Source organism: Cololabis saira, chromosome 24, assembly GCF_033807715.1.
Source record: "Cololabis saira isolate AMF1-May2022 chromosome 24, fColSai1.1, whole genome shotgun sequence".
Lineage (NCBI taxonomy): Eukaryota > Metazoa > Chordata > Actinopteri > Beloniformes > Belonidae > Cololabis > Cololabis saira.
Genome location: NC_084610.1, coordinates 19085132 through 19099717, shown reverse-complemented (window position 1 = coordinate 19099717; position 14586 = coordinate 19085132). Strand labels below are relative to the sequence as shown.

The window sequence follows — 14586 nt, the reverse complement described above, 5'->3', positions numbered from 1 at the left end:
AAACTGTATTTCAACATTATTCTCGACATTGGTAGATTTGATTGACCGAGTTGGTATTGCCGTCCCATAACCTTTGAAATACTACGAGTGAGGATTGATGTCATCTATTGGTGCTTTTCCACTAGTACCTACTCAGCGCGACTCAACTCGCACCGGTCATCACACTACAGGCCACCGATTGGTCGGGGGGTTGGAGTCAGACGTCTGAAGCTTGAATTATGGTTCAGCGTCAAAGCGACGCCGTGCACACACCGTCACCGTGACGCCGTCACCGTGACGCCGTCACTGTGACGCCGTTGTGAACCTTCGGACTTCTCCGTCACTCCATTTTGCCGCGGTGCAGTACCCCCCACGACCGCTAGATCTCGATCTTTTCCTGAATGGTTTATCCGTCTTTTTCCGGTCACAGTGAATCAAAGAGATAAGGACAACTATTGTGCAAAAAAAAATAAATAAATAAAATTAAAAAAAAAAAAAAATCACACATACACGAAGAAAAGAGCGCTGAAAGTTCACGGCTGCTTCAAACCGGAAACCGGGAATGCGTTGCTACCAAGCAAACCAATCACAGCCCTCTCGGTCTGCGTTTGGTCTGTGTCGCCTCAACGCGTAGTTACAATTTTTGGGAGGTACGCGTCAGTGACGGCGTGTGGTACGTGTCGACGCGTGCCATACGCCGTAGGCACGCCGTCGTTTTGACGCGGAACCATAACTCTTAGCCTTGAGTCAGGATGTGGAAATCAGCAAAAGAGCGACTCGCGGCTTCTTCATTTTATTTGACCAGCAATGGCAGCACAAAAGTCTGTTTCATGATCCAACTCTGAGGTGCAGATGTTCATAAACCTGGTGGCTGAGGAGAGAATTAAAAAAGGGATGTAGACGGGCGAGCTCCTGGTAGATCTGGTTGTTCCTTATCGCCCGTCTAGATCCCTTTTTAATTCTCTCCTCAGCACCAGGTTTATGAACATCTGCACCTCAGAGTTGGATCATGAAACAGACTTTTGCGCTGCCGTTGCTGATGGAATAATTAAAATAACAAGAAACCGTCAGAGTCGCTCTTTCTCTGATTTCCTCCTCCTGACTCAGACGTCTGACTCCAACCCCCCGACCAATCGGTGGCCTGTAGTGTGATGATGTCAGATACAGCCGACTCAGCCGCTTAGAACCTCAGCAGAGTAGTAACAGAAAAAGTATCTACTCGGCACGTTAGACCCCTAGTGGGAAAGAACCAAACTGTGTGGAGTCGGGCTGAGTAGGTACTAGTGGAAAAGCGGCATATGTGACTGTGTTCCTGATAATAATTCAGTAGTGTTTTTCTTTTTCATGTTAAATTGTCTTTTTCTGTCTTATATTATCTATTTCTGTATTGTGTTTTTGCTTTTGCTGTTGTTATTGTTGTTTACGTTTGTTTTATAAAGCTTTTTATAAGCTTTTTTGGCTTACTGTTATGTAGAAATGGGCGATATTTTACCGTTCATGATATACCGTCAAAAAAATTCCTCACGATAAGAATGTGTAAAGCTGATTTATGGTTCTGCGTTAAATCCACGCACAACGTACGTGAAGGAAGGAAGAAAAGAGGAAGGGAAGAAGGAAGGAGAGAGCAGGAGGAAAGAAGGAAGGAAGGGAAAAAAGAAGGAAGGAAGGAAGGAAGGAAGGAAGGAAGGAAGGAAGGAAGGAAGGAAGGAAGGAAGGAAGGAAGGAAGGAAGGAAGGAAGGAAGAAAACAAGGAAAGGAGGAAGGAAGGGAGAAAAGACGAAGAAGGAAGAAGAGAGCAGGAGGAAAGAAGGAAGGAAGGGAAAAAGGAAGGAAATGAAAGAAAGAAAGAAAGAAAGAAAGAAAGAAAGAAAGAAAGAAAGAAAGAAAGAAAGAAAGAAAGAAAGAAAGAAAGAAAGAAAGAAAGAAAGAAAGAAAGAAAGAAAGAAAGAAAGAAAGAAAGAAAGAAAGAAAGAAAGAAAGAACATGGCGGATCTGAGAGGGTGATAGATTTATATTTAAAAAGGTGGAGTTGAATTGGTATTTTTTATCGTCATTTTTATCTTTATCGGGATAAATGCCAGAAATTATCGTGATACATTTTTTAGTCCATACCGCCCATCCCTACTGTTATGTTTTATGTGCAAAATAAACTACACTAAACTAAACTAAACTTAAATAAACTAAACTAAACTAAACTAAACTTAAATAAACTAAACTAAACTAAACTAAACTTAACTAAACTAAACTAAGTTTCACAGCTTCAGTCCAAACAGAGAAACAGAGCAGTCACCTAGAGCCGCCAGGTCCTGCGTGGTGAAGGACAGGTCCAGGGAGTTGGGTCTCTCGGGCCGGCGGGCCCGGGGCTGCCGGAGCAGCGCCTCGCCCCTCATGGTGACCGCCGCCTCCCTGGGCGGGTCTGGAACCGCCGCCGAGCCCGAGCTCTCCCCCGGGGGCCCCGCGGTCTCCCTGCCGGCCCCCTCGGCGCTCCCCTCCTCCTCCGCTCCGTCGCTCTCCCCCCCCGCTCTCGCCCTCGCCCTGGCCGTGGCCCGTGTTGCTGTTGTTGTTGTTGGTGTTGGGCCCGTGGCTCCGGGCCGAGTGCGGGCCGCCCATGCCGGAGGAGGAGGCGTCTCTGGGGTCGGGCTGCTCCCGCTCTCGGCTCAGCAGGGGCTCGTGCTCGTCGGGGCTGGCCGTGATGACGCCCAGGCTGAGCCGGCTGTCCCCCGCCCTCAGGGCCCCGTTGATCCCGGGCCCTCCGAACCCGGTGGCTCCTCCCGCCGCCGCGGACGAGCCCCCCGCGCCGGCGTGGCCGTTAGCCGCCCCGTTGACGTGAGCGTCCCGCAGCGCCGGTACGTTGTTCGTGGCCCGGTGGCTCTCGGCGGCGTTTGTTCCCGCCGCCGCTCCAACGTTCACCTTGGCTCCGTCCACCTGCCGCAGGTTGGACTTCCCCGAGCGTCCGAACTTGAACCTGAGGGACGACGACTCCTTCTTGGCGGGCTTGTTGCGCAGCGGCAGGCTGGACGGCCTCTTTGGCAGGTTCTGCTGCTTGGGCAGGGGGAAGATGGCGGCGGGCATGGCTGTAGCCGGGTCTGCCGCCCCCGACGCCTCGCTGGCCATCTTGATGAGCGGGTAGAGCAGGCTGGAGCTGCTCGGGCTCAGGGGATCCGGGGAGCAGAACTGCTTCTGCGAGTGCTCCATCAGGTTCTCGTCAGAGCTCTCCTTCAGGTTCTTGTCCACCTCTTTAGGGTCCAGCTTGGTGGTTTCCAGGTCTTCCTGGGTCAGGTGGAGGCAGACGGGCACCGTGGCCCCGGCGGGGCCCTCGGACTCGGAGATGATGGTGGTGGTGGTGGTGGAGGCGGACGGCGAGCCTCTCAGGCCCATGCTGGTGGTGCTGCCCTCGGGGCTGGGCAGCCGGGCGTTCTGCTGCTGCCGCTCCTGGTTGATGGAGTTCCTGTTCCTCTCTCCGGTCCCCGGCCCCGACCGGCCGGTCACGGAGCCGGACGGGTCATTCTGGGTGTTCTTGGCTACGCCCTCGTGCTCCTCGATGTAGCTGGAGGGGTGGTCGGCGTAGGAGCCGGTCTTTGGGGTCATGCGGTTTCTGGGGACAACAGGGACAGAGGGTAAGAGCCTGAACAAACCAAACTGAGGAAGTTTACATGGGAAGTTTAATTCCTCTTTAATTCAGAATTAAAATTAAATCCGATTTAAAATGATTAAAAATTATCATGTAAACACTAGGAATGGGTGATATTTTACCGTTCACGATAAACCGTCAAAAAAATTCCCCACGGTAAGAATTTGTCATCTGGCGGTAAAAACGATAAATTCCCGTTGACGACGTTTTTGTGTAAAGTTGATTTATGGTTCGGCGTTAAATCCACGCACAACGTACGTGAAGGAAGGAAGGAAGGAAGGAAGGAAGGAAGGAAGGAAGGAAGGAAGGAAGGAAGGAAGGAAGGAAGGAAGGAAGGAAGGAAGGAAGGAAGGAAGGAAGGAAGGAAGGAAGGGAGAAAACAAGGAAAGAAGGAAGAAAGAAAGAAAGAAAGAAAGAAAGAAAGAAAGAAAGAAAGAAAGAAAGAAAAAAAGAAAGAAAGAAAGAAAGAAAGAAAAAAAGAAAAAAAGAAAAATAAAGAAAGAAAGAAAGAAAGAAAGAAAGAAAGAAAGAAAGAAAGAAAGAAAGAAAGAAAGAAAGAAAGAAAGAAAGAAAGAAAGAAAGAAAGAAAGAAAGAAAGATAGATAAATTCCCATTGATGATGTTTAGTAGCATTTAGTATCTTTTAGAGCAGTGTTTTGGCTCCAAAGACTGAATGTGGTGATAGATTTATAGTTACAAAGGTTGAGTTGAATTGTTTTGTTTTTTTTCTTCGTCATTTTTATCGTTATCAGGATAAATGTCAGAAATTATTGTGATAATTCTTTTAGTCCATACCGCCCATCCCTAGTAAACACCTAATTCTGAATGAAAATGGCCATTCCAAATTAAACTTAATTCCGATGTAAGTGGCTGGTTTATTCCCATTTTAAATCCGAATAGAATAATTCTGCGATCATGTATAAACACTCGTTCCACTTTAAATTAATTCCGGTCTTTCTTTCTGCTCGTTCTCTCGCCCGTCTGTCTCCATGACGCTTATATTCCGCGCTGGGCTTGTTTTCCAAACAAAGTTTCAAGATGGCAGCACGCAGTAAACGGTGGTCAAGAGCAGAGACCATTTATTTAATAAATAGCTTGGAGGACCTGGAAATAATTAAAAGAACAGATGGAAACAGGAAACATAAAAACTGTGAGCTTTTCAAAGTTGTAGCGGCTAAGTTAGTTTTTCTTCCGGTAGACGTAACTTCCGGTCCGCCCCCCTATCCAATCAGAACCTTCCCAACCCCCAGACCTGTAGAGGAATTGGATAAAGCCGATCAAACGTGTTTTCCATGTAAACCTCAATTCGGAATTACTATTTCCATGTAAACTCGAAGGAAAATAGTTTAATTCCGAATTAAAAACCATCATGTAACCGTGGCCAGTGTCCTGGTGGTGTGTTGGGTCCTACCTCTCGTTGTGCAGGGTGGTGGACATGGGGTTGAGTGTGGGGCTGACGGACTTGGAGCGGTCCCAGATGACCAGCAGCTCCGCCAGACGCTCCTCAGCACACTGAGCTGTGAGCCGAGCCTCCGCGTCCTGGTCCCAGCAATCCTCGATCATCTCCTTCAGCGAGCGAACCGCCTGAAACGAGTCAGAATTAACAACACAGGCTATGCAAATAATATCTACATGTAAATAGGGCTGCAACTAACGATTATTTTAATAATCGATTAATCTGTCGATTATTTTTTCGATGAATCGATGAATCGGATAAAAAAAAAAAAAAAAAAAAGCATTACATTCCAACCATTCGAAAACAGAACTGACAGTGCAAATTCACAGTGCAGATAATCTTCAGAAAGTTCACAAACAGGTTGCTCCTTGAACATCCCTGAGCTTTTAAAGTATTGATTAAAAAAAACAACTAAATGGACTAACACAGAAAACATACACATCTCTCACTGCCTTCACTCAAAAAACTAAGGATCTTACCAAGAAGTTTTCTTATTTCTAACCTAAAAATGCCATTACACCTGATAATACACATCACTTAAAATGTTAGGTGTTTTCCCACGTGTTTCAATTGAACTTTCATTTGTGTCAAGCACATTTTAAGTTCTAGTTAAGTTTTAAGTTAAAGTCTTTAAGATTTTGAGTTTTGGCAGCGTTCAAAATAAAATTATGAGACCTGCTGTTGGAGCACATTTTCTTTTAGTTAAAACTGTAGTGGGAACAGATGTTTAGAGGAACCTATTTATGTACCGGTTTAGAGGGGGAACATATAGGAGAACGGACCAGAAGAATATAGCGTGGATTGAAAATAAAAGTTAAGCACTGAGCTACATGTGTCTCCCGTCTGGGCACGGCATGTTACAAAAACATATCCGCCTCTTTCTTCCTCCTTTACGTGCGTGGCGTCAGCGCGTTGTGCCGCATTAAACGTTGTGCCTGCTTTGAGCTGCAAAATTAAACGATTCCTCGAGGCAGAGAAAATTCCTCGATAATTTTTTGTAATCAAATTATTCGAGGAATCTTTTCAGCCCCATCAGAGACCCACTGGTGAGATAAGGAGACCGATCAGAGCCCTGATCAGCTCCACTGACAGGTGCTTTAAAGCAGTGGTCCCCAACCTTTTCCGTACCGCGGACCGGTTTAATGTCTGACAATATTTCCACGGCCCAATCTAAAGGTGTAGCTGAACTAAATAAAATGACCGGCATTAAAAACTGTGGTATTTTCGCTATAGTAGTAGTAATAATAATAATAATAATAATAATAATAATAATAATAATAATAAAAAAACATCATTTTTGAAGAAATAAAATGAAATAATGGAAATTGTAAATTACCTATAATATCAGTGTTTCTATAAATGTGTTTTTATGTTTGTTTTCTCATTTACTCATTAAGTTAAACTTGTATGAATGTAGAAAGACTTACTATTTTATTTTATTCCTTTATAGCTCTTACGGTGTGTTTGCAGTGTATTTACATCCAAGGAATAAAAACATTGTGAACCATCAGTTTGAGAGTCAAACATTATCAGTCGGGGATTCTACAGAAATTATTTTTTAATTAAAAAAAAAAAAAAAAAAAAAATTATTTTTTTTTTTTTTTTTTTTTTTTTTTTTCTCTCTGTGCGGCCCGTTACCAAATGACCCACGGCCCGGTACCGGGCCGCGGCCCGGGGGTTGGGGACCACTGCTTTAAAGCGTGTCCCTCTGGCTCTGCTCCTCAACATACGCACCAGGCTGTTTTCTTTCCAGGCCTCGGGGAATTTGGGCCGTTGCTTCTCCCTGGACACCAGAACCTGCATGTCCTCAAACGTTGGGTGGTTCCCCGCCTCCGCCTGGAAGGCCATCTGGTACTCTGGCACAGATTCCCCTGGAGGTGGGAAGAGCAGGGAGGATGCGTCTCGTTAAGCATTCATTAAGCATAAAACCCTCCTTCGCCAGCCTCTCTTTCTTTCTGTGCATGTGCTGAAATAAAGGGAATGTGCATGACGTCACAGATGCCACTTCAGTGGCAGAAAGACTGAGTGGCAGAAAGACTGAGTGGCAGCGTAAACTTTCAGTTTGAGCAACTGGAAAACATCTAAAATGGGAAAGAGCTGTTGTGGGATCGACTGTACTCAAAGATTTAGCAAGAAATCAGAGTTATAGTTTTACAGACTGCCGAAAAATAAGCTTAAGAGAGACAAACGGATCGCTGAAATTCACAGAAAGAACTGGATTCCAGGCACCGAAACGTGGATTTGCGGTTCCCATTTTGTATCAGGTAATGTTGGATTTTTGGGTAGCTAACGTTAAATGGTCAAATCATAAAGTTCGGTGTCCTCATCACTTTAATTTCACCAACAAATCCTGCCTTGAAGTCGGACCAAGCGTCAAGACTTTTGTAAGCCTTCAAGCTTTGCTTCGTGTATTTCCCCAGTGTAGAAATTAAGTACCGTATTTTCCGCACTATAAGGCGCACCTTCAATGAATGACGTATTTAAAAACTTTTTCCATATGTAAGGCGCACTAAATATATGGTAAAATACCGTACTATAGTGGCTGGGGTTAAGTTACGTTTCTACCTGATGGAGCTGTGCTACAGGAAATGCTGCAAAATCCTACAGGAAAACCAAAAAAAAAAAAAAAAAAAAAAAAAGAAGAAAAGTACCGTATGTCAAACTTTATTAACAAAATAAAAACCAGCTTTGCTCCGTCTCGTCAAAGTCACCATTATGCGACTCAGCGTTGCTGCTGTTGTCTTGAACGTCTGTGATTCCTGACGTTTTTAGCGCCATTACTTCGGCGACACAGACTACATTAACCACAATCCCCCTGACTACAGTAACAGAAATTACTGTAATGATCATATATAAGGCAAACTCTATTATAAGGCGCACTGCCGGTTTTTGAGAAAATTAAAAACTTTTAGGTCCGCCTTATAGTGCGGAAAATATGGTACATATAAATATCAGGAAACTGGATTCGTGGCCAAATATTAATGTCCATGGACCACTGGTTTTTGGGGTAACTGTACGGGTCACTATCAAGTCCAACTAACTTTAATTTAAGCCCATAATCGGCTGTTATCCCGTCTTCTCCACTAGTTGCAGCTGTTTTTGCTGATGTTTTACCACTCAGTGCGGCTGGTCCAGTGGGGAAGTGACGTCAATGCAGACCCTCTATACATACACGACTACAACCTGCAGGACCAAATGTCCTGCTAGTCTGCCGTCTCACCGGGGAACAGGTCGGTGCATCTCATGAAGGTCTCCCAGTACACCAGGCCCAGGGCGTACATGTCCACCTGCTTCAGCGCCGACTCACAGTCCCGGAGGTTCACCGCTCCCTCCAGCACCTCCGGAGCCATGTAGCGGATCGTCCCCACCTGTGGACAACAGGACAGTCAAACGGAGGTGCAGGGGATGAGAGAATGGACATGAGGAGGAAGCGAGCAGCCGCTCTGCCACCAATAACCGAAATCCAGGACTAAATTAATTGCCAATGAATTTAACAATCAATTAGTAGTGATGCACCGAATGCTCGGTAACCGAAATTGTTCGGCCGAAAATAGCAAAAAAAACACTTTCGGAGTTCGGTGGAATAAGTGGGGGGAAAAAACGAACAATTAATAACGGCGTGTTTAGATGACGCAATCAAACAGCGAACAGCGTGGAATGAGGTGTTAAATGCAGCAAACATGTCAGCAGTTTGGAAGTATTTCAAAGGGGCTGAGAATGATACAAGAATGGCTATTTGCAATCAATGCCCAGGACAATTATTCATTTGTTGTGGGTTTATCCACTTCTTTTGCACTTTTTTACAATGCACTTTAATGCATTTTTTTGTTTTAAGGCCTATGTTACAATTTTTCAGCAGTCAGTTATAGGCCTAATGTAAATTCAAAGATGGCCAAAAAAGTTATTGTGCTTTGTTGGTATAATGTCTGCAGGAATATTTAAAAAATACTGGGAATTTAAAAAATCTTCAGTTGTTCATGTTCAATAAATATTTCTACCTTGTCATTTTGTAAAAGATTTTTTTCAATTATTTGATTTATGCAATGGTACAAAAAATGGCAAAATAAATGAAAAACTGCGAAGAACCATGTTCGGTATGTCATTCGCCCAAGTGTTTATGATTATTTTCGGTTTCGGCCACAAATTTTCATTTCGGTGCATCACTAATTACCAGTTATTTCGGCATCAAACATCCATTTCATGCTGTGGATCTGAACTTCCAACACTTCTTAAAGGAATAATGCCGTTCATGCTTCTTTTAATGAAAAGAGTCAATATAAAAGCTTTGCAAAGATAAAAACTAGATATTTTGGTCTGTTTCAGGTGGTTGGCGTGCTCTCTGCCCGCTGGTGGGCGTGTCCCACCTGTGAGGCTCCAACACCAGCCATACAGAGCAGAGAAAACTGGAAATTAACGAATAGAAATGTTTGATGTGTTTTTTTTTAAAAGAAAATGACCCAAATATCCCAGAAATTGCTCCCCCAAACTCTCCATGCCTCTAAATTTCAGTCAGATACAACGCCATCAATAACTGCACACAGGTCAGAGCTTTTTCACAACCAAACAAAGCAACCAACCAACCTCCTTTTGTTACTACAGGGAAGCTCCTGTGAAGGGTCATTAATGCCAACTAGACTATTTTTCAGATGACAGGGGCTCAAATTACAGGTAAATCATCGGGACTGCACTGCAGCAGAGCTGAAACTATACTACTGACATGTTTTCTCCAAGAAACAACTGATGCAACATGGTTTTTTTGGTCCAATATCAGACAATGCTGATCGTATGAAAACATCTGACTTCCTCAGAGCTGTGGTTTGATGTTCCAGAGCCACAATTTATACCTTTAAACATCCCTCAAGCCCAGCAACTGTTTTTGCAGTGAAGAGTTAAAATAACTGACAACACTGGACAGTAAAGGCTGGGGATCGATTCAAATGTCAAGAATCGATTCGACTCAGATTCTTAAGATTCAGAATCGATTATCAAGATTTGATTCCGATATCGATTTGGGTTAGTGTTATTAAAACTATTTTTTCAGCTGTTGCATGAATTATACGACTGTAGTTCTGCAACATATTAATACTAGTATTATATTAATTTAATCAATATATTAATTTAATTAATTATATTAATTCTTTCTATTTTTGGTCTATTTCGGTTTTTAATATTTGAGAATTTGGTTTTTTATGCAAATGTAACACCAATACAGTATATAAAGTAATAAAATATAGACAATTTATGCAATTATAACTGAAAACTTTAATGTTTTCATACCTTTAAACATATTTAAAGGCAAAAACATGGCACCAGTTATTCTCGTGTCCAACAAAAACTTCCTTTTTTGGGCATAAACAAAGAAATACCCAAAGTTGTAATGATGAAAAAAAAATCGATCATTAGACTTACGAATCGATTTTTAGGAATTAATATGAGAATCGATTTAGAATCGGAAAATCGATTTTTTCAACACAGTCTTAGTGGACAAGTGTCAGCAGATGAGGGATAAGGCGAGAGCAGATGTAGGACTGAACAGGTCCTATCATTGCCACTGGGAGTGGACTGCTTTCCACAATCACACAAGGATAAATTAAAAAATAGATTGATTTATATAACTTGCCTTAAGTTATTCAAATGTAGAAGCAAACATTTCTGAATTGGTTAAAGTATTTGCAGCATCAAAACTCTGCTGCTGCTGATGGAAAGATTCTTGCAGGATGCGTCACCCTGAGCCCTCACCTCACTGATAGCAGCGTTCTCCTCCTCCCCGTGACGCGCCGGCCGGTTGCCCGTCAGCTTCATGGACAAGCCAAAATCAATGATGACGCACGTGCCGTCGTTGCGGACCAGGATGTTGCGCGTGTTGAGGTCCCGGTGTGAAACCGCTGGCTTGTACAAGGCTGGAGGCAGGAAAGGAGGAAAGATGGAAGAGAGAGAGGGAGATTTGTGGGATTTGTGCAGAATTTTCTTTCACTCAAATATATTGCGTGCACAGCCACCCCAGAAACTATGTGCTCGGTCAAGTTTGTGGTATTTGCTGCTAGACAGAGCTGGGGATCGATTAAAATGTCAAGAATCGATTCGATTCCGATTCTTAAGATTCAGGATCAATTATAACGCCTTGATTCGATCTGATTCAATTCTGATATTGATTTGAGTTAGTGTTATTAAAACGTTTTTTTTGAGCTGTTGCATGAATTATATGACTGTAGTTATGCAACATATTAATACTAGTATTATATTGAGATTAAACAGCAAGTATTGGCAGCTAATGATGCTGTAAGGATCAATCACCTCCCAGAATGCTGATAGAACTGCTTTCAGAAACAGCTTGGGGCAGAATTACCAAACAGATCCAGGGCAGCAAACAGAGACGGATGAAATCAGTTTTATTTTTTGAGAATTAGTTTTTTTTAGCATTTTATGCAAATGTAACTCCAGGACAGTATATAAAGCAAAGAAATATAGACAATTTATGCAATTATACCTGAAAACTTTAATGTTTTCATACCTTTAAAAATATTTAAAGGCAAAAACATGGCACTAGTTATGCTTGTATTCCAACAAAACATTCCTTTTTTGGGCATAAACAAAAAAAAATACCTAAATTTGTAATGTAATGATGAAAAAAAAAAAAAAAAAAAAAAAAAAAAAAAAAAAAAATAGCGTTCACCTTCCTCATCAGGCTTTGATATCCAGAGGAAGCTGCATTTTCAGCACAGTTAAAGCCTCTAACACAATCTACAAAAATGAGATACAAGCACATTGGCTTGGCCTCTGCTTGGATCTCTTATTTCCAAACAGTCCAGCAGATGGAGCAGGGAAGGAGCTGGAAGCTGCAGCCGTCACCGCAGCTATGGACAGCCTTCCTCTGATGTGCAGGACAAGTGGGGGAGGATGACAACTGCACCTAAGCCCAAGAGACGGTGCTGCTAGCAGCTGCACAGAGCTCCCAACAACAGCTCTGTCCCTCCCAAAGATCAAGGTACAAGTACTGACACTCAACATTGATAATATCAGGGAAAAGAAAAAGGAGTCAGAGACTCGGTTTAGTTGTCCTTTCTCCTGGGACGGAATTCACTGAGCCGCAGAGATATTAACATTTTATCCAGCTCAATAGCTCGCCTCTTGAGTTTGCTGCTCTCCCCGTTTTTAAATCTCAAAGGATAACTAGAGGCAAGTCTATAAATACACTTGGCGGATGTGCATGCAGCATGTGCGTGATTGTTTATCAAAACAGGGGGATACAAAGCTCTCCAAGACAAATGGATCCCAGTGGAGCCACAGGACAAATGCAAGACGGCACAAGCAGAGAAATCCAAATACGCTAGCTAATAGCTACCTTGTAAACCATCACAAATGACACGGAAGCTAAATTTGACAATGATTCTTGTGTGCTCATGTTTCAGTAATGGATGGAAGGAGAATGTGAATGTGTTTTCAGGCGTGTGCAGGTTTGCGTGGCCCCACTTTACCTCCTTTAAAGAGCTCGGTGTGCAGGTAAGCCAGGCCCCGGGTGACGGAGTGAGCCAGGCGACAACTTCTGACCCAGTCGTTGGTCTGGAGGCTCAGGTAGTGACTCAGAGAGCCCTGAGAGAACAAGCATGAGGTAGAAGTATAGATGGAAGATGAGAGGCCAGGTTGAAACACACAGAATGAGACAGAGGAGACAGGATATGCAGAAAACCATTAGCATAATTAGTTGCTTCATCTCAATTCACATCATTTTCCCAATAGAAATATAACCAAAGAACAAATGCATGGAAACTAAACCTGTCCAGTATTACAGAACACGCACATTGATTAGGACATATAAGAAAACAAATAGGCTGCACTGAATAGTTCTACTGCTGAGACTTTGTTTAAAGCTTTTTATTTATTGCTTTTGTGCGGTACCCAGCAAAAATTGTTACAGGAAAATACATGTCTGCGTGGTAACACGAGGCAAACTTCTTCATATTTTATTCAGAACCCGTGACTAGAAGGAGAAAATGAGTAAAAGATGCATCCAACAGCAGGAACAGTCACGCGACTGACTACGCCTGTCCTTTTATTCATTAGCAGTTAGCGTTTGAGAGATAGTCATATTTGGAAGTACAACATCTCTGTCCAAAAGACGGAAGTCGTTCTTTAAATAAAATGAAAAAAAAAATAAAAAATTGATAAAATGATTAATGACTTGTGTGATGCTTCATTCAATCACACCAAAGCTAGTGGTGTCTCCACTAGCTGGGCGATAGGAATGGGTGATATTTTATCGTTCACGATATACCGTCAAAAAAATTCCCCACGGTAAGAATTTGTCATCTTGCGATAAAAACGTTTTTGTGTAAAGCTGATTTTTGGTTTTGCGTTAAATCCACGCACAACGTACGTGAAGGAAGGAAGAAAGAAAGAAAGAAAGAAAGAAAGAAAGAAAGAAAGAAAGAAAGAAAGAAAGAAAGAAAGAAAGAAAGAAAGAAAGAAAGAAAGAAAGAAAGAAAGAAAGAAAGAAAGAAAGAAAGAAAGAAAGAAAGAAAGAAAGAAAGAAAGAAAGAAAGAAAGAAAGAAAGAAAGAAAGAAAGATTCCCATTGATGAGGTTTTTGTGTAACAAACATGGCAGATCTGAGTCATTCCAGTTTTGCAGTACAGGTGTAACGCATTTAGTATTCTTTTAGAGCAGTGATTTGGGGGCTCCAAAGACTGAATGTGGTAATAGATTTATAGTTACAAAGATGGAGTTGAATTGGTATTTTTTTTATCGTCATTTTTATCATTATCGGGATAAATGCCAGAAATGATCGTGATACATTTTTTAGTCCATACCGCCCATCCCTACTGGGCGATGTATCGAATATACTCCATATATCGCGGCTTGTAGTCTGTGCGGTGTCGAAAATGAAACTCGAGTATACTTTATTCCTGTTATGCAGCTATTTTTTATTTTACTGATTTTGAAATTACGAGTGACATCCTACACAAAAGTGCATTATATATATATTTTTTAAATATCCTCGTAACTTTATACAAAACAGGTGCACTTTAATTAAGTGTCGTCTTGAAATGTCATCTCAGTGAAAACATGCACAAAAAGGCACTTTATTTGTTTTAAAATATTGTAGTGGCATTGCATACAAAAAGTGCACTTTAATTTTGTGTTTTGAAATGCCAAGTGAGTTACATCATGCACGAAAAGTGCAGCAATTTCTTGTTTTGATATGTTGTCTCAGAAAATGCACGTTTGGTGCCAAATTGTCAGTTTTGAAATGACAATTTTATGTTTGTGCCACTCACTGTTTAATAAATACTGTTTTGGTAACTGACTTACTTGTGAGTTTAGAATTAGCATTAGTATTAATGCAGTATGAACAGTAGAATCATCATACAGGTGTGATTGTATGCATCAAAGTGTTAATTCAAGGCTAATGCAAAATATCGAGACATATATTGTGTATCGTGAAATGGCTTAAAAATATCGAGGTATTTATAAAAGGCCATATCGCCCAGGCCTAGTATCCACATTGTGAATCCGAAGACCAA

General features: G+C 42.2%; 1 protein-coding gene across 1 annotated transcript in view; it reads right to left on the bottom strand.

Moving 5' to 3' along the window:
- Positions 1–14586, bottom strand: part of LOC133425424 (bone morphogenetic protein receptor type-2-like) — a 63548-nt gene that overhangs the window by 2465 nt on the left and 46497 nt on the right. Inside the window, exons 9-14 of the mRNA XM_061716276.1 lie at positions 12542–12656; positions 10806–10966; positions 8287–8434; positions 6801–6937; positions 5022–5194; positions 2270–3574 (exon numbers count right to left, since the gene is read on the bottom strand). Coding sequence (XP_061572260.1) covers positions 2270–3574; positions 5022–5194; positions 6801–6937; positions 8287–8434; positions 10806–10966; positions 12542–12656 — 2039 coding nt within the window. The remainder of the gene's footprint in view (positions 1–2269; positions 3575–5021; positions 5195–6800; positions 6938–8286; positions 8435–10805; positions 10967–12541; positions 12657–14586) is intronic.